The sequence below is a fragment of the Thunnus albacares genome, chromosome 10 (assembly GCF_914725855.1).
Source record: "Thunnus albacares chromosome 10, fThuAlb1.1, whole genome shotgun sequence".
Taxonomy (NCBI): Eukaryota; Metazoa; Chordata; class Actinopteri; order Scombriformes; family Scombridae; genus Thunnus; species Thunnus albacares.
This window is the reverse complement of record NC_058115.1, coordinates 12,591,110-12,616,940: the sequence shown is the minus strand read 5'-3', so window position 1 is coordinate 12,616,940 and position 25,831 is coordinate 12,591,110. Positions and strand designations below refer to the sequence as shown.

The following is a 25,831-nucleotide window of genomic DNA, read 5'->3' as shown; positions in this document are numbered from 1 at the left end:
AAGATCCCTTCATCCACTGCTCTCCTTCTGTCCAAAAGTGTGTTTAAAAGTTTACTTGAAGCTAATATGAGGCGAGTTACTGTCTTTTTAGTGCCAAATTCCCTCTTTTTGTTAAGATCCTCCCACTGCAGCTGACCAGGAAAACACCACCCATCCAGACACAAGAGAGTTGTTTTGTTTTTACTAAAAACTGCGGTAGATATCCACTTTATTTGACTAACTCAGATGAAGAATCATATTTTTTTATTATTATTACTGAAGCACAAATGAGTAAGTATTTTAATGCTGTAGCTTGTCAAGGTGAGGTCATTTGTATTGCTTTATATTCAGATAAGTAGTCTCATCTATAACAATGTATCATATTTTCTTTACTTGATCATATTTTGTATGTAATTAATCTGCAAAGTAGTAACTATACTTTGCAGGTCCATGAAGTGGAGAAAAAGTATATTTGTCTTTAAAATGTATAGAAGTATAAAGTGGTAGAAAATGTAAATATGCAAAGTACGAGTAAAGTTTTATTTAACTACAATATTTAAGTAAATGTATTTAGTTATTCTGCACCACTATTTATATTTGATCCTTATGAAACTTCTCTTCTCATAAATGTTATTTTCTCACTCCAACATAACATAATGCTTGTTAACTTCATTTTATATTACTTATTTTCTTTCTTTTTCTTTTTCATGTCTTATTTTTGTAATGTCAGTTTCTTTATTATGGTGTTTTAACATAACAATTTAAAATGTATAAAGTACATAAAAGATGTGCTGTATATGTTGTTTCCATAGAAGTAAGGGTTTTAATTCAATATAACTGAATTTAGGTCAAACCTAAATTTTACATTTTATAATATTTTGCCCATGACATCAAATTGTCTAATATAGAAATCACATTCCTGTGATCTGAAATGGATTAAAAAACATTTGCTACCTTTCTTAATGAACTGTTTGATGAAAATATACGGGCAGTTGGAAACTAAAAACATTCAAAAGACATTCAGTATCTTAAAGTATACTCCTTTCTTTTGCAAGGCCAGCCTGGTGCAGAGGAAAGATCTGATATCAGTGTAATCTGTAGACTATAGTGCGTTCAGTTTTAGTAGTAATCAAACAGATTATCAAGTATTCTTTTTTATCAAGCATTTTTTCCCCATAAAGATTTGTAATTCACAATTTTATAGCATCTGTTCTTGGAATAAAACCTGCTTTGCAATCAGAAAAGTTGTCAGAAAAGTTTCTTTTTCCCTCCACAAATAAAAACATGAATTATAATATTAGGATAAACTAAGTGTGTGTAGCCTTTGAGTCATCAATTGTCCCACATATTTTGCATATATTTAGGCATTGTATTTCAATGTACCTTTATTTGTAAAATTTTACATTTTTACAATATTTTGCCAATAATATCAGGTAACTTGTTATTTACAGTCATTCTACATTTGTATCCTCTAAAATTAATCCTGATTAAAGATTAAAGAAATGTTTGAACCAAAGTAGACAATAGAAGACAATTAGACAATTAGAAGTCACATCCAAAAAAAAAAAAAAAACCCAGTTACAATATTACCTGTTGTCAGTGTTCATGGAGGCTATGAAGCAAGCACAGGAACAAAATTTGAGGAAGCATTGTCTGAAAACATATGGGGTGACAGTTTATACCACACACATAATCCATAAATGCTAGGCATGTGTTTAATCCAGGTTAAAATGTTACACAGGTTATACTGTTCCAAAAGTAAACTCTGCAGCATTTTTTTCAGAGGTGTCAACACAGTGTGTAGAAGGCACTTTATTACATAGCTTTGTTTCTTGTCCTAAGCAGACTAATTGGAAGAAAATTGTTTTTTCAAGTGCGTTTGGTACTGCAATTCAACCTGAGCCAACAATTGTCAGAGACACTGGTTTGAAGAAAGTGTATCAACTCTGTGGTTGTAGCCACATCCACAGGAGAGACTAAGACCTTTTATTCAATGACACACATCTAAGTCTGTTTCATGCCTCTCTACCTGATGAAGGGCCTATTCGGGCTCAAAATGTTGAACTCTTTCTAAAGAAAAATATTTTTAAAAGGGAACATTTTACAGTGTTGTGAGGTAGAGGTTAACATGGGAGGTAGATCTACAATTTTTTGGATGCAGCACCTGGACATGAAAGATGTGTGTGTGTTGTTCATACTGATTATTTACATCAGAGACACACTGGAAAACACATGAACCACCCTGAGTACAATATTGGCTAAACAACCTGTGGGGAACCCTTCACCTTGCAAGAATCAGGGTTGCTTTGAGGGACAAACTTGAGGAATTTAGGAAAAACTGGTCCCCTTTATTAATTGCTTCTCTGGAAGAAATTCATATCAACTTAAATGATGACTCTTGCTCACTTTGGGTAGGTCTGTGTGTTTGGGTTATTTTGTGTAAACACAAAACTGACCATGTGAATAGCAACAATGCTTCAATAGAAATATACTGTATACGACAGTATCACTTATTGTTGCTGTCCTTTGAAAACCCTGTATCTCCAAAAGATCAACTTCTCATAAGTTAATAAAAACAAGTCCGTTTCTGGGTTCGCGACAGCACATTTTTCATTAATCCAAAGGGGTTTTAAATGGTTTATTTATTTTAAGAATGACTATTTTCTCAACCCATATAAGAACACTTAATCCTTTGATTAATATGAAAAACTCACATTTGGAGATACATGATTGTCATTGGACAACAACAGTGCTTTTGTAGCAGCTTATTACAGTGTCCCATGCAGGATATTCATTCTTTCAAAAATATCTAGTTTTAGATATTTTACACACTGCATCTTTTGTGGATTGATTGTGTATACGATTTTATTCTGCTTTCCAGAGCAGGAGAGTCTTGTGGTATCACAAGACTCTCCTGCAAAGCAGAATAATCACAGCTCATTTGTTAGATTGCAAACTCATTATCTGACAGATACAAACCCATATAAGCTCATATGAGCATCACGATAATTTCAAGAAATGCAAGGGATTGTTGTTTCAATTTTTGCATAGAGAAGGTGGGAATTTTCTTAAAAATATTATGAGGAGTGTGACTTTTAGAGGTTGAATCAGGGACCATATACTGTAATAATATGTTATAATATGTATACTTGTAGCACTGAAACCAGACTTATTTTTTAAAAAGTGTGTTTTCCCCATAGGAAAATAAAATATTTTACAATTGCCCATTTAAATCCTGACGTCACTTTCCACTCTGTCCAATCCCAATTGAGCCCTGAAGATAGAAGTAAAGCAATGATTTATTTACATGTATAAGTTAAGCATTCAAATATCTTCCCTGCACTATTATCTTGCATGTTTGGTGGAAATGGACATGAAGAAGAATAGCATGACGTGGCCTCACTGTGCTCAGTGGTTGTGCAGGCCCAATGCACATGTACAGTATGTGCTTGTGTACTCTACATTCCTGAATAATGTAACAGTGTAGACTATTTCTTGTTAAATTGCTGGTGTAACAGAGAGCCATTTAGTCCATTTCGTGCCGTGTATATACATTTAGTGTCGGTGAGCTGGCTGTGTTTCTGGTTGAGGTCTTCTTGGCTGAGTGTCAAGGAGTGGCACTTTCTGCTCCAGTTGGCTTCGTTCTCACCGGTCCCATGCTCAGCAGGTTCCCCAAAACACATTTCATTTGAAAAGACTCTCAGTGATGTGTGCTCAAAATAATCATTTTGCTTTCTGTCGAAATTTCACTCCTAATTAGTTTCTCCACAGAAACCCAAGACGTCACCAGTTCTGCAGACACACAGAGTTGTCACAGTCAATCATAATATTCTCAAATCTGTTGCCGGATAAACCACCAAAAGCTATTTTAAAATGTATTTTTTGCCTTTTTTGTTTTGTAACTGTGGGTGTTGCTCTTTGGAGACAAACAGGGAGAACAGGGGAGAGTTTAGAACAGTCATCTTCAAACCTGCTTGTGTGTTGACCTGTAATGTTTGATTTTAAATACATTTATTTTTATTTACTAGTTCTGTATGCAGACATCATTAGATGTTACTTTCTCTGCCTTTCAACGGAGGCACAGAGAGTGTGATTTTCTGTCATATCAATGTCAGTTTTTTCAGTGGCATGGTGTAAATACTATATTAGACCTGCCTGTATTATTTTCAACAAGCTTTGCTTATAAAACCACAAACCTAAAACATAACTGTACCTCACAAACAATATAATTAGATCAAAGAATAGTTTTTTGTGAATGTATGGAATGAGACTAATGTTGATGTCAAGAAATAGCAGGTGTATTTTTTTTTTTTTACTAAGTTTAAATAAAAAATAAAAAAAACAACATGATAATATTGTCTTTGCTCCCATACAAAATGCATCTGACTTTACCCCACTTGAAACAAGGCAATGATTAAAATTAAATGCCTTTTTGTGTAGGAGCCAACACTGGTTATACTCAATATTAGCTTGTCAAATCTTACTATTCCACGACAACCGTAACTCTTTTTTGAATTGTATTACATAATATCTTCAGCCAATCATTAGAGTGAGGAATAACTATAAACAGTGACCGCTTTTCATAAACAGGTCATCAGTAATTGTTCCAGATGAAAGTTACATCCTCCCAATACTGGATTTTTATTTTCTCTGGAAACAGATGCAAAACTAAAAATTAATTAGATGGTTTATTGCAGTGAGCTTTGGGAACAGACTGAAACCACAGATGACAAAGCTGATATACACACTGACCGCACATGTTCACCCTCTTATGGTGGGATGATGGATTTTAATTAAACAACTGCTTCTAAATTGGGAGCTTCATGAAAGTAATGTTCTCAATGGAATTACAGTGTGTAGATTTGGTCAAGGGGTCTTCTATTGCAATTTCAACACTAGGTTGCCCTTCCTCATGGATCTTGACCTCTGACCTTCTGGAAGTATTTCCCATGGCTGTCTCTTCTAGACTCCCCTAGCTATGCCTTTTGCATTCCACATGTCACCAGTACTCTGTGTCAAACATGAGGCACCCCCCACACTCTACACCTGTTGTTTTGACCAAGTGACACAATGTCCTTCAGAAAATATGCAACGCGTCATAACAGGGGAGCTATTACTGTAATGAAGTTTCCATTTTAAGTGAAAGTAAGAATAAAAACACTTTAAAAATAGTTTCACGCTGTCAATACCTTTGTCATCCACTGCACTTATAACTGCTGAGGGTGGTGATAGGATCACTAATAGCATCCACTCACGTCAGCACTTTAATGGGCTAGTATTTTCCTTTTGGTGCCATGCAATGGTGGAAACATTTAGTCAAGTACTGTACTTCAGTACAATTTTGAGGTACTTGTACTTTAATTTAGTGTTTCCAGTTTGTGCTACTTTACACTTCTACTCCACTACAGTTTCAGAAGGACATATTATACCTTTTACGCCACTGCATTTATTTAATAGCTTTAGTTTCTAGTTACTTTTCAGATTAAGATTTTGAAAAAAAGCTTATGAATTGCAATGCATTTCAAACCAGTGGTTTCCAAATCCTTTGACATGTGACCTCTTTACACAAGAACAGTGTCTACATGGGGCCCCTTGTCAAATTTCAGATGTCTGAGTTGTTAGCAGGTTCACCAAAGAGAAATTTCCCCTTCAAACTTCTCTGGTTTTCGAACCATGTCCACCATGTCTTTTGGATAGCAACCACTTGACCAGCAACAACAATACAAAAATACTACATATTATCACATCTGTATTAACAATCCAATACATATAACAGGCACAGGGGCCTTTTTTTGTGGAACGAGTAGTTTTACTTTTGGTCCTTCAAGTATATTAAGCTGATAATACTTGTATGACTTTAACTTGTGATGGAATATTTTCACATTGTTGTAATGGCACTTTGACTTAAGTAAAAGATCTGTGTACATCTTCCACCACTGGCACCACAGCACACTGGAGGTTATTATCAACAAACAGGGAGCATGGGAACACTTACACTAAATAATTAAACATTTACAAGGTCATCTATAATCCCCTCTGCTGTATATGATTCAGTCTATAAATAAAGTCAAGAAATCTGACGCAAATAATCACCAACATCCCCCTTTCCTGCTCTCACTGGCTTCCTTGGACCCACAAGTCAAGTCGAGTCAAGTCAATTTTATTTATTTAGCGCCAAATCAACACAGAAGTTATCTCAGGGCACTTTTCACATAGAGCAGGTCTAGACTGTACTCTTTAATTTACAGAGACCCAACACTCCTCAATGAGCAAGCACTTAGCGACAGGAAAAAACTCCCCTTTAAGGAGAAGAAACCTCGAGCAGGACCGGGCTCTAGGTGGGCAGCCGTCTGCCTTGACCGCTTGGGCTGAGAGAGAAAGAGGGAGGGAGAGAGGGGAGAGAGACACAGAGAAGCACAGCAACAACAATAATAACAATAACAACAATAATAGTGATAGAAATATGACTAATAATAGCAGCAGTGGTGGACATCAAGCTGGACAGCAGTTAGTCCACCTAAAACCTCCTGGTATTATTGTGACCCACACCCATCGGGACATGTAGGAACACATCATATGCATGAGAACACAGGCAGTGCTAAAGCTGATGTACAAATCCATTAGGAGACTTGCTATTGTGGCAGCGGGCCCACAGTGAAACCCCACTGCTGTAAAATGCACTGATGTGCAAGAGCTGTAGAAATTCCTCTGTGCAAAGAGGGGAGTTACATCTGGCTTTGAAAAACCATCATATCATGCAAGCGTTAGGCCATATAATGCCTCATTGCTCATGCATTTTGTGTTAACCACATTTGTGGTGACAATGTTCTGCTGTTGTGGAAATAATCTTTATCTCCCACAAATGAGAATGTGTTTATTCGAGGCCTCTCCTGTTCATATACCACCGAGGAGGAAAAGAAAATGAGGAAGTAAAAACATAACTTTGCAGGGTGTAGAGTATCATGTCCTCAGACTATTTCAAGTTTATGCCTCGCTCCTCCTGTGCTTGGTCCAGTTTTGGCAATAAATACCCAGTGACGTCAAGTGGATGCTGCACAGAGCACTACTGCTCTCTTAGATATGTTTACAAAAAAGAAGACAAGGATACTTGCCTAATATATGACAATAAAATTACACAATTATGATACTAATCTCCGACATTCAAATATGACAGTACATGGAGATTTATGATGTGTCTTGGCTGTAAAAAGCCTACTTGGTAGCAGCAAAGTGAAGGCAAATGGAGATGATGTCAGAGAGAAACCAGAGAGATTGTGAAACACTTATCAGAAAGAGAATATAAGTCACAGACAGACAGAACCACATACGTCTATGTGGACACATCATGCTGTCCTTGTACATGACCAGAAGAAAAATATGTCCACAAGCTACTGCCCTTCCTATTAAATCAAAGGAAAAATGACTGACAGTGCGGATGGATTGTCATTTCAGCTATTCATAGTGAATCCTGGATTTTATCTTTGATGAATCCACTGAGTAATATGAGTCCTGTCAGAGTCTTTTTTTTAACAATAGGTTTAGTATAATAAAGCCAGTTAATATTTTACAAAGCGTCCACACCACATCACAGGAGTTATCTAGCATTGGTAGAATTAATTAAAAAAAAAGAATTATTTGTACATGTCAAATATCAACTTGTTTATGTCAGAGTGGACACTGTCAGTTGCATGACTATTTACAGATAGAATAGTTTGACATTTGCTTTCTTGTTCAGAAATAAGAGTCATACCACCACACTGTCCAAACCTTTGACTAGGGCGGTATATTTAATAGTTTTGTACTGAATCAAGAAAAAAGATCTTTGGGGAAATATCAAAAATGCTTACTTTTGCCTCAGCCGGCTGAGGGGGTGAGTTGAAACTTGTTTGACTGACATTAGCTGAGCAGCTAATTAGCTATCTAGCATGCTAACTAAGTGTTAGTGGTGCAATTCCCCCCCATGAATGTTTGGTTTGGTGGCTCGTTCAACAAGCTAAGGTGCAAGACAAGACGTGTTTGTGTTTGTAAGTTAGATAAGAAGGAGACTTTAGCAGGAAAGCTAATGCAGGTTGTTGTTCAGAGTCTGTAGCTTGTGTATTGTGTAGCAGGATGCTATCAGGTTCAGTGTGACTATCTGCTCTGCCTATGATCAAATGCCACATTACTGTTTTATGCAAGATTTGATTTGCTGTATTGAAATAAAGACTCCAGCTAACGTAAGTGGATGGCGGAACGGTATTTAATCGAAATAATGTAAAATTAGGGGGCACCATCATGAAGTCTAAGAATTTGAAATATAAATTTCTTTTCCTTTCGGTTTCTGATTTTTTCTCAAAGGAGAACACAGGACAAGTGATTTACAGAGCAGATGTGTATGCCAAAAAAAGGCCATTTAATTTCAGTTGGACTTCAACATTTGGACAGAGCCAGGCTTGATATTTCCCCCGTTAAGCTAAGGTGACTGTCTGCTGGTTGTGGCTTCGTATTTAACAGACAGATATGAGTGGTATCAATCTTCTAATCTAACTCTTGGCGAGAAAGCAAAAAGCGTATTTCCCCAAATGTCCCAAATAGTCTCAAAACTATTACTTCAAGATGCCGTAAGAGAGAGTGGGATAAATAAATACAGGTAGAGAGCACAAAGGAGAGAATGAGTAGTGGAAGGTTAGAAAAGAAGAAAGAAGGATGACCCTGCCATTAGTCTGTGACTCTTTGGTGTGGTTGAGCCGACACTGTCATCTTCCCTCAAGCCCCTCTAGCCACTCATCTGTGGCTGACCTTGTACTGGCATGTGGGCTACTTCTTTTCCACATCAGAGACACTGACTTGTAAGATTGCAGGCAGAATTGAACAGTTTTGTGCCATTTTGCTGCTGTGCAACTTGGCAGCACCTGGCTCTATAAGACAGCTTGAGTCTACCTTTACCGATCCAAGATCCATCATGGATTCAGATTCCCATTTCTGCATCTATAAATCGTCCACAGAGGGTTTAAATTTAGTCAGACATCCAGCAGGGTAGCTTAGCTGCAGCAAAGCACAGCGGAATACAAAATTCAGAAAATGGATCTGCTAGTAAATGTAAAATATGCTAAGAATATGTATACATCATTGAATTAGACATTGGAAATGTGTAATCTCTTCAGTACTCCAGTAACAGTGCATCATATCAAGAATGTGTCACATTGACATCTCCCTGTGAGGTGAACCGCTCATAGTTTGTTTGCTGGGTGGAAGTTATGCTGGGAGGCTGTCAGAGCTCATCTCGGCTAGGGTGACATGTGCTCAGGCACACTTGCAGTATCACGAAATTACATCTCTGGCTCCTGATGCCTATCGTGTCCCTCAGGCATTTAATAAACAAGAAAGCTAGCTTTGTTTATCGTCTGTTCCTCCCCTTTTTCGTAATTTCTCCAATTCCTAAATCATTCAAGGTCTGAAAGGGGGCCCTTGGGGCTTTGAACTTTTTTGCCTGGTAACTTGATAATGCAATAGTTAAAATGGTGAAAAGACAGTTTTGTTTACCGGAGGAATTGACTGAAAACGATGAGAGAATTCAATTCTATAAACAACAAGGCACACCTTTTTCGATGAACACACAAAGCCCGTTCTGATATTTGATACTTGATATTTCTTGGATTAAAACTGGAGCAAAAGCTTCCACAATCTCCCCAGTGTGTTTTTGTGAGGGCATCATTGTTTTTGTGAGGTTATCATTGCCCTCACAAAAACACACCCTTCGACAAGCCGAAGGGTAAAACAGTATCAGTTAATACAGCCCACATTCCCAGTAAGAAGGAGATATTCATATACACTGAGAATGAAATATGGGATGCAAGCTTCTCCACAGCTTATACAGCAGTTAATATATGTTTCCAGATTGGCACCTACCCCAGTTTTAATAGTCTCAGTCACTAAAATCAAAGTAATAATCTTAAATCCTTGGTAAGTGAGTCTTAAAATGACTTCAGTTTGGATCTAAAATTAGATTAAGGGTTGCATTGAAAGAGAACAACTAACCTTTTGGCTTTTCCATTATTAAAGCTGCATTTAAGAGTGCAAAGACACAGTGGGAATAGAAAACACATTTATTTATTTTTTTCACTATGCTGTTGATGTAATCATAATCAATCGGTGCAAATATGCAGTGAGTCATTCTCGTGCATGTGATATAGACATGCTGGGATGTGGCTTAAAAAGTGAAGTCTCCCAAATAACAGTCTTTACAGTACGTATTGATTGATTTTAGGAGAGTAATTATCACAGATCATTACCTTTCATGATGTTTTTGGTGAATACTAACTGGTAATCTGGATTTTTTTCTTGCTTGTGAACCATTTAGTTGGTCTGTCTTTGAATGCAGTGCAGGGAGGCTGTCACCAAACAACACAATGTACCAGTGACACAATTGATAGTTGCAGCATGAGGGAACAGCATCTGACATGGCTGAAATATGATGGCAGAAGTGTCCTCTCCAGACATGATTTTATCTTTACAACTGGAAAATGATACACATCTTGTGTAAAGACACTGGGTGAATCATGGCACACATCCACAATGAGGCTCCAGAGAAACTTCATCTGAGTTTCCCAGTTTCCCAGTTTATACATTTATCTCTGCTACATTATTGTTTGTAGCAGCCGGTGAAGGCTTGCTCTTCAGGCCCTCTGTGGCACACCTGGAGGTCTCCATGAGGAGCATACGTGGGACACACAGAGAGAGGAGAATCGTCTTGTATTCTTTACGAAAGTTTTGGTTTAGTAGTCCATATATGATGGCGTTGAGGCAGCTGTTGAAGTACGCCATGAAGTAGCTTGTGACAAAGAGCCACTCAGGTATGTTGGGTGCAACTTTCACAGGGTTTATAGCCACTGCTAGACCTATGAGGTTCAATGGAGCCCAGCACACAGCAAACAACACAAACACCATAAACATAGTCAGGAAATTCCTCACGTCACTCGGTTTCAGTTTGGTTCTTTGCTCCGGTTTAACCCGGTGTTTCACCTGAATCACCAGCACCCATATCCTCATGTAGCAGTAAGACACTACGAGTAGTGGGATCAGAAAGTGAATGATGACCACCGAGATCGTGTAGTATGAGCTGACTGTCTGGGCAAAGGTGCAGGAGTAGATGCGAGGATCGTACTGCAGAGAGCCTACAAAGAAGTTGGGCATTGTGGCAATGGCAGTAAGCAGCCAGGTGAGGCCCAGGTAGCAGCAGGTGTTCCTTAGGCTATACAGACGGTCGTAGTGGAGGCTGTGACAGATGTAGCAGTAACGGTTGATGGCAATGGCTGTGATGTTGAAGATGGAGCCAATGACGCTGAGGCCCATGATGAAGCCGCTGGCCTGGCAGTGTAGGTCACCCATAGTCCAGTCATTGTGGAAGATGGCTGTGAGGACCAGAGGGTAGGGGTACAGTGCCACCACCAGGTCTGCAACTGATAAACTCACCACGAAGATGTTGCCTGGAGAAAGAGAAGAGGTTCAAACAACAGACAAAACATGACCTAAACTCATCTATAATTAAAGCATACAGCACAACTTAATGCTTCAGGTTAAATTCCTTAAAATAACCTGGGTCAGTGGAAGTACGACTTCCTGTCATAAAAGAGCAGCTCCATTGTGCCCTCTGAGGCTCATTTTGATGGGCTTTTACCATGTACTCTTGACTGCACAGATCTGGATCCAGGCAAATGCTTTATTGGCACAGGTCCCTCAGTGTCACAGTCTCTTTTCTTCTCAGTGTAACTCACCGTCTCACTGACAAAACTAACAACATTTTTAGCCACGCTAGTGGCATAGCTCTAGAGATGGCAATGTTGGTCAGTCAGTCTTCTAGCATGGCTGAAGACTCTTAGTATTATTTAGAAAATATCAGCATTTGTCATTTCCCAACATACAGCACACAAATCTATAGTACATCGTCAAATGACTGTATACTGCATAATTGTGAGGACAGAATTTTATTTGGCAAGTCCATCCCAATAAAATTCTCAAACTGGGCTGTTTTTGTTTTAAACTTCCGTCTGCCCATGGGGAAAAATCATTTGAACACTCAGTTAAAGTACATAAAAAATGGGACATGGGTGATTTATTGTCCGATTACATCCAAACGAGTTCCTGTCCTCCTGAGGTCTAAGCTGCTGGTAGTGTGACACTGGATCTACTCAGAAGACATGAATCATAGAAAATGACGTCTGATATTGTTACAGTGCAGCTGTTCTAGGTGGGGGATAAAACAATAAATCAAATTGTACCGTTGTGTCAGATAACAAGAACATGCAGTGGAGCCAGAATTCAATCTAACTGGTGTTTTGCAAAAGCAGCCCTAGCTTCCCACAAGTTTTGAGTCAACATTGTGCAATGGAGAGCGTATTCTGTGTGAGCACTACACATTTTAAGAGTGAAGAAGTAGTGAAAATAAACCCAGTGTTTGTTGGCATTATATACAGTTTTCCCGGCTTTCGTGTTCTTGTTTCTACTATTATACCAAGGATCAAGGTATGTTGATGTTATGTCTTCTTGAACTGAATGGTGAATGTGTGACTGTTAAGGTGATTCAGTCCAACCTGTTATTTAGTGGATGATTATCTGGTACTGTGCATGGGACAATACTCAGAAATTCAGAAACATGGACACTTTATGGACTGAGTCAAAGGTTTAAGTTTAGACACTGTATTTTATACAGGAATATAAGTGGAATATTTGGTTTTCTATATGAAATGTTGAACATTCACCGGTTTTGTTGTAAAAATTGTGGTGTAAGAAAAGAGTGAATTACATTTCTTTCTTTATTTGTGAACTTGATAAGTTTATTACAAGTGACCTTAAACTGAAACTAAAAAAAGAGAGTAATAAAAGTTCATTTGATTAGAGTGAATAAATAAGTCACTGTTGCTCAGTATACTGGTTCATGTTTTTGATTAAGGACTTATTTTGGAATCGGGGCATCTTAGGGGCACTTATCCTGCTAGATATGAGAGGGGGGAGGGTTTGTGCTGAAGTTAGTTTGAGTTAACAGGCTAGTGCACACTACACTCCAGGTAGCTGCTGTGTCAGAAAGAGGTTCTTAAGCCCACCTTGTCATACTTGATAGTATTAACATAACAACAAGATAATAACACGTCAGGATAGGTAAAAACATACTTACATACGTAGGTAACGAGACCAGTTGTATTGAGGGCGGGGACTTGGATCTTTTTGTTGCTCAATCATTCAAGGTAAGTAGTTATACCCCTACAAGGCGGTGGCTTCATTTCCCTGCCACATACCTGTAATTGGCATCATGAACAGGATCTTATTTAGTTAACCTCAGTTACAGTATACATCAGTCCCAGGTTAACCAGCCTAAAGATGTCAGAAGTGGAAGACCTAAAAAAAGATTTTGCTGAGCTACAGAGGAGGCTCACAGAATAGGCAGATGCCATGCAACAGGCCAGATCTCAACAAAGAAAAGCCCTCACACTGGCAAAAGCTATTACTGACCAACAAGCTGCTGCCTTAAAGGATCCACCTATCATTTACACTGAGAGAGATCGTAAGCTCCCAGATTTCAGAGGAGGCCAAATCAAGTCCAGTGATCAAAGTGTTGAAGAAAGGGATGCATCAATGAAGTCTGTTTTCCAAGTCATGAAAGCATCCGAAGAGGACTGCATTAAACTGGTCAAACAGTATTTGAAAGATGAAGCTAAAGCAACGTTGAAATTCATGCTGGGAAGGGAAAGAACACTCTGTTAGTGAAATATTCAATGTCCTCCTACAGACCTATGGTGATAAGGTCCCCATGGGTACAAGGCTTAAGGAGTTTTATGAAAGAAAGCAGATGCCAGGAGAGACTACACACTCTTATGCATATGACCTTCAAGGAAAACTGAGTCAAATCCAGCATAGAGAACCCTAATTCTGATGGTGTCGGTGCTTGAGGTGTAGTAAATGCTGCTGCAGCAGTGGAGGATTCAGAGTCCACATTAACAATCGAAATGCCTCATGAGGAGATAAAGAAGATAGCTGCTCATCATGAAGAACTATACCAAGCACTTTACAACAAGGAAAAGGTCAAAGGGCAACAAAACCAGTCCCCAAAGAGGACACCTCTGAAAGATGACAGAGGGAGGTATTGTTGCTTCAACTTTGGGGAACCGGGACACACCACCCGGCACAACTCACAGAAAGTAAATGTAAGAGTCACAACTGTGTCACCCTTGTATGCCCCAGGAGCAGCTGAGTCAGAAGGTAACAGTTCTATGGAGAAATGGCTGGACAGCCATGGCTCACCCATGATTGGGAGTCAAGCAGTGGAGTCTGTTAGGGAGGAAGTGGATGAAGCTCTCCGGAGAAATGCTTTTGGGTGCTACTGGTCCATTGAATTAGCAACGGCCGGTGTGAAAACCACATGCCTCTGGGATACAAGTTCAATGGTGACTACTATCACTGAGTCTCATTTCAGGGAACACTTTGGAGAAAAAGAGATGATGTCTGCGAACTGGATTGAACTCACTGCAGTAAATGGACTGGATATCTCACTGTTAGGGTGTATAGAAGCAGCGATAGAGTTTATGGGAAAGACAGTTGGTAAGAAGTGCATTTTAATGATTACTGACACCCACCCAGACAGAAAAAGGATGAATGGGTTCCCAGGTATTATAGGAATGAATGTAATCAAGGAGCTTGAGGCACACTACATGACTGAAGGAGAGCTAAAAAAGGATGGACAAATACAATCTATTAGAAGGAGAAGCAGGTGTCCGTTGGGTGTTGGCCAGACTAAAGAAAGAAGCCGAGCACATTAATCCCGATGGCAAGATTGACTTTGTCAAGCTGGCTGGCAGGCAGGCGGTCACTATCCCTCCATTTAGTGAAATAGTGGTTGAAGGCTGAAGCAGAGTGTCAGCTAAAGTAAAATGCCAAGTGCTAGTAAAAACTACTCTTAATGCAAGCCTCCCTAGAGGGGTCTTGGTGGCCAACATCCTCACAAAACAACAGGTGGCAAAATTCCAGTCCGAAACATGAATACAAGTGAAAAAGCTGTAAAGTTGATGCCAAGGTCCTGAGTAGCCACCATAAGCAAACTGAAGGAAGCGCTTCCAAGAGAAGTGATGAAGATTGAAGAAAATGAAGGGGTGTTGCATGTAAAAGGGCTAAAGTCAAATGAAAGCTAGGCCATATTCTGTAAGATAGAATCGTTGTCTGTCCCTGTCCAAGTGAGCACAGACACAGTCATGCCACCAAAATGTCAACAGCTTAGTGAACTACTAGCAAGACACAGGATGTGTTTTCAAGGGATGGACATGACTATGGCTATACAACAACAGTGTCACATAATATTCCTGCTGAGGATGCAGCCCTAATCAAACAGAGACATCTCAGAGGCCCACCGCAAGTTTTCCAAGAGTTCAAAAGGCATGTCCAAGATCTTGTTAGTCCGGGGATTCTCAAAGAGAGCTGTAGCCCATGGGCATCACCTGCAGCGATAGTCATCAAGAAAGATGACACTGTGCATTTCTGCTGTGCTATAGGGGGTTGAATCAGGCGACATGCAAAGATGCCTACCCACTGCCAGGAGTGGAGGAGTCATTGGATGCTTTAGGCAAAGCACAGTTCTTTATGATATTGGATTTAACTGCAGACTACTTTCAGGAGACTGTGGACAGAGAGAAGACTGCCATCACGATGCCATTCGGACTGTTTGAGTGGACCCAGATGCCATTTGGCCCATGTAATCCTCCGGCCACTTTTCAACACCTCATGGGGGTAGCACTTGGCAACTTGACCTTCATCATCCTTCCTGTCTATCTTGACAACATCATAGTGTTTTCCCAAGACTTTGACAGCCACTGTGAGAGACTGGATCTGGTTTTCAACTGGTTGAGGCAGCAAGGTTTGAAATTAAAACCCAGTAAATGTTCCCTTCTATGGTCAGAGGTGAAATTCTTGGGTCATGTGATCTCTGCTGAAGGCATTCAAGTGGATGAAGACAAGGCAGGGGTGTTGTGCACCTGGCCTACAACCAAGAATTTGAAAGATGTGAGACAGGTACTTGGGTTTATGAGCTACTACAGGTGATTCGTGCAAGGATTCGCTCACCTGGCAAAACCACTGCATGTGTTGATTGGGAAAGAGAATAAAGGGAGAACCTCTGAACCCTTCACTTGGACTGAGGAATGCCAAGCTGCACTGGACTGGAGTGCTGCTTGATGTCTCCACCAGTTCTCGAATATCCCAAAACAGGGAGAAGCTGAACATGTAATAGCCTATGCAAGTCAGGGCTTCAGAGAGTTGGAAAAGAATGATAAAAACTATGGCATGTTTAAGCTGGAACTCCTTGCATTTAAATGGGCTGCTACAGAAACATTTAGAGAATACCTAATGTTCTCCAAGTTTACAGTCATCAACCCACAATCCACTACGCTACATGGAGACAGCTAACCTCTGTTAAGCAGCGGTGGGTAGTGCAGCTGGCAGATTACAACTTTGAGGTTTGCTACAAGCCAGGATGACAAAATATTAATGCAGATGTCCTCTCAAGGATCCACCAGAATGAAGAACCTGAAGAAGCAGACACTGGCAAAACATTTAATTGAAATTAACTCACTGACATGCAGTAATGTTACTGCCCTATTGGAAGTCCTTGCAATGGACTGGAGAGGTCAGCTGGAGGCTATGAGAACATGCTGGTCCTCACCGATATGCTCACCAGGTTTACAGTTGCTGTTCCAGCCAAAAACAAGATGGCCAGCACAATAGAAAATGCCCTCTTGAAACACTGGTTTGTTTACTATGGGTGACCTACTCGTTTGTATTCAGACCAAAGACGAAGTTTGAAGCCGGGGTGATAACTCTGTGAAGTCTATGGCATAGCAAAGAGCCGCACAAGCCGTTATCACCCTGAACGCAACTCTCAGTGCAAGAGATACAACAGAACAATGTATGACATGTTGAAGGCATTACTGCCTGAGAAGAAAAGAGACTGGAAATTGTACCTGCTAATAATGGCCTGCAATAGTCACATGCACTCCTTCATGGTCTACTCGCCTTTCTATCTGATGGTCAGCAGAGATACAAGACTGCCCATGGATCTCCTCGGCGAAAAGGATCTAAATGAAACTGAGGCAGACAACTTGAATGATTAGGTGAAGGTACTATTAGACCAGAGAGGTTAGGTCCAAACAAAGTTGTCCACAAATAACAGTTGGGGCACTGCACTTTCCAGTCACCCACAAGACAGCAGACAGGTAGACTCAGGCCTGCAGCACAGTTAGAAACTGATAATGACTGCACAAGCATTATCTGCACTCCAGCCATGACACTTGTACCCAATACAGACATAAGGGCAGAGCATGGGGAAGCAGATAAGCTAGGCTCAGAAAACAATGATGACACCCAAGAGGTAGTTGATGAGATGGAACCCACAGTAGAAGAAGAGTTAGAGGGTACTGATGCATCAGACACAGAGAGTGAAAACACATCTCAACCTAGGCGTCCTCAAAGAGAGAATAGGATTCTGCGAGGTACAGAAATGATTATGTTTTTGGATAGAGTTGAGGATGTATCCAAATAAAACAAAATAAGACTTGGATATTCAAGTTGTAACATGAGTGTGCATGTGTTAAACTGACAAGTTTGACTGACACATGTGTGCTGTTTTCCTGTGTTTCAGAAATGAGTCCTCTGGAGATGTTGCTGGTATGGCAAGGTTTAGCAGGGGGGAATGTAAGGTATACAAGTATTCCTACCTTTGGAAAAGGGGCCGGACGTCAAAATGGGAGGTTAAGCTGGAGATTTGCAGACTGTGTTGCGCTTTACTGGTGAGTATAAGTGATAAAATAATTGCTTTAGCATTGGGCATTCGTATGTGGAAACAGAGCCAGAACCTGTTGAAGAAGAAGAAATATGTGTTTCAAACCGATGTACGTTATCAGTCATTAGACAGTTGTGGTGCACCTATGTTGCATTTGGGGTCGCGGTCGGAGAGGCGCCAGTGAGAAGATCTGGGAAAGTTGTGTCTGCGGACAGACGGGGCAGACATTGGATGTGTCTGGGGTTGAACTGAGTTTGAGACTTCTACTTTGAGGTCTTTCCTTCAAGCAGGCGTTTGATGGTGGTTGTGCAAGCAGACAGCACATCGTGGGGGATTCTCAGGAAAATTTAACCAAGGAATTCCCTGCCATCCAGACTACACTCTCCCAGTGACTCATCTCATCCATATCCGTTCGTCTCAGCAGACTGGTAATTTGTTCTTGTTTCTACTATTATACCAAGGACCGAGGTATGTTGATTTTATGTCTTCTTGAACGGAATGCTGAATGTATGACTGCTGAGGTGATTCAGTCCAACCTGTTATTTAGTGGATGACTATCTGCTACTGTGCATGAGACAATACTCAGAAATTCAGAAACATAGACACTTTATGGAATGAGACAAAGGTTTAAGTTAAGACACTGTATTTTATACAGGAATATAAGTGGAATATTTTTTTTCTATGTGAACTGGTGAACATTCACCAGTTTTTTTATAAAAATTGTGGCATCAGAAAAGAGTGAATTACATTTCTGTCATTTCTTTCTTTATTTGTGAACTTGATAAGTTTATTACAAGTGACGTTAAATTGAAACTAAGAAAAGAGAGTAATGAAAGTTCATTTGATAGGAGTGAATAAATAAGTAATTGTTGCTCAGTATATTGGTTCATATTGTTGGTTATGGACTTACTTGGGAGTAGGGGCATCTCACTTATCCTGCTAAATATGGGAAGGGGGAGGGATTGTACTGAAGTTAGTTTGAGTGAACAGGCTGTGTAAGAAAGAGGTTCTGGAGCCCACCTTTCCATACTTGACAGTGTTAACATTAATGACATGGCATGTCAGGAAAGGCAAAAACATACTTACATACGTAGATAACAAGACCAGTTGTATTGGGGGAGGGCTGTTGCTCAGTCATTCAAGGAAAGCAAGTAATTATACCCCTACAAGGCAGTTATACCCCTACATATAACTAAATACCTCCTGAAGTCTAAATGTGAAGGCACAAAGCTCTCGCTCAATCAGACAACAGCTGAAACAACAGCGTTGATTGGCAGATATGATGAGAGTAGATTTAAAACACATGTTGGCCGTCAATCGTCGCCGTTCAAAGCCTGTTATGATCCCCGCACCCCAGGGACAACACAGCTACAGTATGTTGTCAAGCAACCAGTCTAATTTTAATTTACTCTCAAATGTGGGAATGAAAATAACATCACGTGTCATTTTGTTTCTACCTTCCTAGCTCATGTTACTTAAAAAATGTGCAGCATGGTTTCTTTTGGATTTTTTTTTTGGAAGACAATGGGTACAGGTATTTAGAGACACTGAGTTTTCAAGTTAGTGAAACAGCACAAGCCATCTCTCAAGCCAGCTGAGATAAAAATAAAAGCATTTTTTCCTCATCCTCGAGTCAGCTCAGTGGGCAAATCTGTCAGATTGTATTTGTGATGCTCACGCAACTCGCTGTGTGCATTTGTCATTGTGCAGAGGTTTGATTCCTCGCTGACATCATGCAGCTCAGTTTTCTCATGCACGCTGGCTGGACAGGGCATGTTACGTACAGCCTTAGCTCTCTCTGGCTGAACCCTCTCTCCCCCTTATCGTCAAGAGGATGAGGTAAGTGCTAAAACACAGTTGAGAGGATTGCTGTGAAGCAGCCAGATGACTGTCTTTGTTTTGTTGGCATCCATTATTAAAACACTGGATGAACTGTTACATCTCTTTGTTTAATTAACCAACTTGGCCAGGCCTGATGCTTAACACGCCCAAACTCACAGCACTCAAATGATTATTGTATTAGTGTTAAAAAAAAGCCCGCAAGAATCTGTTGGAACTATTATTATCAACGTATGTGAGTTGAATAGAGCTCGACCTGAATACTGATTGGTTACAGACCACCTGTCTTGCAGCCTTTAACCTGTCTGACACCATAGTCTCTGTAATTATCTGATCTTACAGTACACTCTCACAAAACTGTCAACCAAGTTAACTCTTCCAACAACTCAAACAATTCTTCCTTTAAAGTCTTCCGATAGATGTGAGCGACCACCCCATGAGCTGCCCCAATGCATCCCTCTCTCGCTTTTTCTGCCACATATAATATTTTTTGGTAAATGAAATGTAAATCAAAGCAGAGAACTATTTAGCGCTGCATGAGTGAAACAAAGATATCTGTCACCAGAATCATCGAGTACACACCAGGCTCCCGCATATTCAAAACTATTTTAGACAGAAATGGCACTCACCCCCTCCCTTCCAGTGTGCGAACCTGCATATGGATTAAAATAGGCTCTATATACAATGTTGGCATATTTATGGCACATTGCTTCATTCCAGCTGAGTAGTTCTGTATAGTAAAAAGAACAATGTAGGAGATAAAAAGGGAGTTATGCTGAAGCAAGAATAGGTACATGATGAAGTCAGTGCAAGAGATAAACAAACCAAGAGACAAAACAAAAGCCTGCCGGCCAAATCAATTTTCAATCTGACAACTTGCATGGCTGTGTGCACATGTGAATCTCAAGGGCTTATGTTCCTGTGTCAAACCCACCGCCTGCATCCCATCACTCTCACGGCTCATACTGGAAACGTGATACACTACGCTTTGATTCACCCAGCTATATTTATACACCTTTGAAGGAAAGATGAATTCATAAAAATATGTAGGAGTGCTGGCGTTGCTTGAATCCGGCTGAATGTCAGCGCATGGCTTATTACTACAAGAGCATATCCCAAATTAGATTACACTGGACTTAGTCAGTCATGTTATCATAAATAAGCAAGAATAACCTTTCGGCAAGGGCGTTAGCACTGATGAATTAGTAGTGACTACTTCATGAACTCATGTTCAAGGGGCCAGAGATTTTTTTCTAAGAAGTTTAGCATTAAACTGACACAAGCTGCCTTTGGTGATATAGCCTGCTATGAGCCCGGCCAAAAACATCATCGTCATCATCAAAGGCCATTTACCAATCAGACCCCCTATGTCTGAGAAAATAAGGCTCACTGGCCCTGAGAGAAATCAGACCATCAGAACACAAGCAGCGTCTGGTCCAACAGCTTGTTAGGCATAATCCCGGTGAACATAATGATGATATGAATATGAATTATGCATATTTTATCAAAACAGCTTCCTGAGATGGAAGGGAAAATTGGATGTGACGCAAACATTTTGAGAGAGACTGCATTTACCTTATCTGGGTGCGGTTTAGTCAGATAATCCTAATCTGATAATGTCCTACCTCCATGCTTACAGAAAATAAATGTCCTCTACTACTTTGTTGTCGGGAAAAGAAGACATGTTTAATGTAGTGTTCTAAGTGATAGTCCCTGTGGATCTGCGCTGTCAATTTAAATTGGCTTCTGGTTTGACTCACTAAGTCCACTGACTCAATTAACCCCCCTCTGGATAGTTTTTAAGTTTTATTCATGATTGACAGGGAGGATGCGATGCATAATTTAACTAAATTGAAGTCCATCCCCAACCTAACACACCCCATGACCCACAACTCCTAACATCAAGGTGCAAGCTGCACACAAATCCGCACGCACACATACACACACACACACACACACACACGGGCACACACATATACAGGCTCGTTTTTCTTTCCATCTGCTCCCCTTCATCCTTTTCTTTCTCTGTCCCTCTCTCATGAGTGCATTTTGTGAGTGTATTTTTAGTATGGTTAACCCCAGTGGGACACTCTAGTATTAACACCCCATTGGCAGTCCTATAGTGCCATGCTCAACCCTTTGAAGATTCAGTGGAGGGATCCTATTACATTTGCACACTTGAGAGAACCTGCAGACTTGTGAAAATGGAACATAAGGTACCGATTCTCCCCAAATATGAGAAGATATTGGGGCACTGTCCCTCAGAAGATATACCTGCATCTACCAACCAGAGGTGAAAAAAGGAAATTGTGCACATGCAAGTGTTTTATTTAGTGGTGGGTTAAGTGGTATGAAGCAGAGGGATATATTGAGGCAGCGTGCAAAGCAAGTGTGTTGAAGTGAAGCAGAGCGGAAAGGTCCTGCTGCTGTCTGTGAGGAAGCAAACCAGCAGCCTGAATAGGGTGTAATGGAGAGAGGAAATGGGATGTTTTCAGCAGTCTGCCTCTTATACTGGATTCTTCCAAAATATATGTCTGGATGTGGTCTTTACTCACAGTAAATCATAAATTATACCCCAGTGTATTATTCACAAGTCAGTTTGAAGGCCCAGAGGATGTTGTTGTATTACACTGCACCGATCACCTCTTCACAAAACAGCCATCCATCCCAAAAACTGACTTGTATGGCAAACAGAGCTTCTACAACTGTTCTGTGTTCGGTGATATTTCCTCAGCTGTGTCTATGGTTTCCTTTTCAGAAACTCTGTACAATTAATCATTCATACAAAATGAGCCAAACCTATAAATAGCTTGTTAAGAACAGAGAAGAGATTGTTGATAGGCTAACAGCAGCAACAATTTCAGTCACTAAAGGACATTCTTTAAAAAAAAAAAAAAATGGATAGCATGAGATAGAGGCTCTAAGCTTCTGTTGGAGTTTCAGGTTTTGAGTCACAACATGCTGACAACTCCACAACACTGGTGAGATCTCTCGTGTGACCGGGCCTGTCAGTCAGTCCAATTAGAGAAGGAGAACAGTGACATGAGTTCTGCAATCAGTGCAGTGTCCATAGTCCGCCAGCGTGGAGAAGACTTTTGAACAGGACATTTACCCCTGCCCTTTTGTTTGAGACCAGTCAACTGTGTCATTTTTGCAAAACGGAGAATTCAATTATTCTTCGGGCTCCTAAACTTCTTGCCAAACTGCTTTTGGCTGGTGCACACGGGAACACATGCATTATGTAATGTATTTGAAATTGTAATTAAAAGCTCATTATTCCAAACACTCTCTGACCTAATCTCGCTGCCTGATTCGCATGTTCTCTTTAGCATCATATTGTGATCACCAGGTTTAGTCTTTTGACTCAACAGAAGGCTTTCCTGCCTTGACTTTTAACCATACAGCTGCTGGGTATAACAGCCATGGTTTGTGGTGCATAATCTGAAGGCAACATCAAATATACAATATTTGGAACTAGCTCTGTTTTACGCCTCTGGGAGACATTTCTCACAACACATCTCAGTGTTCTCATATGTACTTTGTGTAGTATCGAATCATGTGATTGTAGCATGTAATTAAAAATGAAATATGTTGTTATGATTCTTGTGATTGGAGAATAAAATGTGCATTACATTTTTTTTCCCGCCGCCTCTTATGTTATAACCCTACCCCATAGGGCTTCAATGTATGTTTATTTCTGAGACCATCCTGTGACCTGTTCTTCGATTTATCTTGTCACTGCTCCAGTTTTTCTATGCCAGACAACAAAGGATCTGAAAATACAGATGTTATCTGTTTTTTATAGAAGGAAATGGACACCATCATCATTTGCAACACAAGATATGACTGATAATTGCATTTGTTTAGGGACCTTATAAAAATTACCGGGGTGGGAAGGAGGGAACCTTATGTTTTACTATTTTAAAAAGCTCTCCCCAGCATTGATAATATTTTCTTTGGACCTTCTACTTGACAACCTCTTCTCTAATATCTCAACACACAATTTTCACACATGTGCACATTAGAAATTAAAAAAGAAATGTAAAAAAAAAAAAAAAAAGGACTCACTGGAAGGATACATTCAATCATTATTAACTAAAAAAAGATCCAAGTGTATTCTGTGTTTCTCAAGTGACATAATGGGCCAGGTAGGTACTTCATATTAGCTACTATCTGATTAGTTGATTGTGATGGGAATAATTAATAAAACCCTGGAGGACTGTTGTCCTCTGCATATTGTGGCACACATGAAAGCTATCTTTTTGTTTGTGTAACTATCTTGCACGTGAAGACTGAAATAGAATTAAAATCTTGGGTAAGAAAAAAAAAGATTTGAATGCTCCCCCCCCCTCACCCCCTCCCAAAAAAGCCAGACAAGCCTTCCTTTCGCCAAAATAAAAATTACAATATTATCTCACTTTTCTAACCCCCCTTCCCCTACTAATAATTTTTGTACAGTCCCTTATTTCATGAAAAACGACTTTAGGAGACAATTTACAGACTAATTTCCAAAAGAGGCACTGGAAATGACTTAGTGGCCATTTGAGACAACTTCAGGCCATAAAGGGGGCAATTGAATGATGATGGCATATTTGCCAAGGCAGAAAAATGGTGTTAAAGTGATCATAATAAATATCATCTTCACCTTCACACTGCTGTCAGGACACTTCAAATGTAACACAACAAAATATGAGGTTGTGTTCAACATAAAAGCTACACAAAAGGACACAGAAGCTATACAACAGAGTCTCATCTTCGCAGGTCATGGGACACTACAGGTTCTGATATAGGGAGAGATGTGGTTAATCTGGGATGGAGAACCAAGGATAAAGGCAGATGGAGGGAAGAGGTTGTTATTATTTATGAAGAGATATGACGGCAGACAGGCAAGGCTGTGGAAACTCCATCACCCTCACTTTAGATAGTAGCCTGATTGTCACAGACAGAGGTCACAGGGTGGTTGAATTACATAATTTTTAGTTATGAATGAAGAGAGGAGCGCAGGGTGCATCCCACATACTATTGGTCTATGAAAATTAACTCAAAAAAATCATTTTGGCTTCTCATTTGTGGGGCAGATGATGGTGATATAAATTATCCTCAAATTGTAAATAAAAAATAACCTCAGCTCTATTTTTTGAGTGACTTATTTTCCCTCACTTTGAAGCTACCTCTCCCCATCTCAAACAAGAAACGCAACCCCTTTTTGAGTCTATTTTCAACTCATTTCTTTTATTCCTCACCTGCATTCCTGAGCTTTTTGTTCCTGTATACGGACAGGATGACGAGGACATTGCCCAGGATGTCTACCACGATGGTGAAGATCAGCACGCTGGCCAGCGCAGTGGACACTCCAGCAGAAGAAGCGCTCAGTCCGCCGTCGCTCTCATTCCGGTTCGAGCCGTTCACATCCTTCACCTCTAAATCCATCTCCCCTCAGGTTGCAGCGGCCATGGTGGACATACACCGTTGTTCAGTTGGAAAAAAAAACAAATATTTACAAACCAAATATTCTCGGGGACTTCACGGGAGGGAGTCTTGAACTTCTTGAGGGTCGAAACCACACTCCTCCGCCTGCGGAGCAGCAGGAGGACGCGAACCAAACCATGATAATTGAAATTGTAAAAGACATTACGCAGAGGAATTGAAGAAGTTCATTTCCAAGGGGATAAAGATGCCAGGAGCTCGTATGTCGCTGCCGTCCCCAGTGTGGTCTTCATGAGGGACCAAGGCCCTTCTGCCAGGAGAGCTGGTCCAAAAGGCATGTGAGCGCTCTCCTGTGCGTAATGGAAATGCAAGGATGCGAAGCTCATGCACAGGGCAGCAGAGAGTCCCGTGTTGGCTTTTGCTGGCATTAATACAGACAGTACTTGTGTTCAATTCTGTCTGCAGGCAAGCACATTACAACGGCAGTTAAAATCTGTCAGATTTAATATTTGACTTTCACTAAAACTGTCTGCAATCTTTGCGCCCTGACAGGCTTCTCGTAAAAATAACGACCCAAAATTCGGCTGAATGTGGAGCTGAGGCGAGGATACTGTGGCATATTAACTGCAAGCTTTACAACAGCAGCCATTAACAACTTGTCATAGTTTTTTTTTCCACTCATCTTCATAAAAGCAAAAAGACTCTCAAGAGCATGGAAATGGCGCCTTCATGTGTCCGATAGAGATGCCTACAAACGATGAGGAACACATAACCCGCAAGAGAGGGTTG

General features: G+C 40.2%; 1 protein-coding gene across 1 annotated transcript; it reads right to left on the bottom strand.

The window, feature by feature from the left end:
• Window positions 1–9,391: 9,391 nt before the first annotated feature.
• On the bottom strand, window positions 9,392–25,694 carry mtnr1c (melatonin receptor 1C). Its single transcript, XM_044364542.1, has 2 exons — window positions 24,859–25,694; window positions 9,392–11,444 (listed from the first exon to the last, which is right to left on the bottom strand). Exons 1-2 carry the CDS (start codon window positions 25,043–25,045, stop codon window positions 10,579–10,581), a joined length of 1,053 nt encoding a protein of 350 aa, XP_044220477.1. The 5' UTR covers window positions 25,046–25,694; the 3' UTR covers window positions 9,392–10,578.
• Between the last annotated feature and the right edge of the window lie 137 nt (window positions 25,695–25,831).

Excerpts from the sequence above, each read along its gene's own strand:
- mtnr1c (XM_044364542.1), bottom strand. The coding sequence starts at position 25,045 with ATGGATTTAGAGGTGAAGGATGTGAACGGCTCGAACCGGAATGAGAGC. Across the intron at positions 11,445-24,858 it reads CAAAAAGCTCAGGAATGCAG|GCAACATCTTCGTGGTGAGT; the intron begins GTGAGGAATAAA and ends CTCTTTCTCCAG.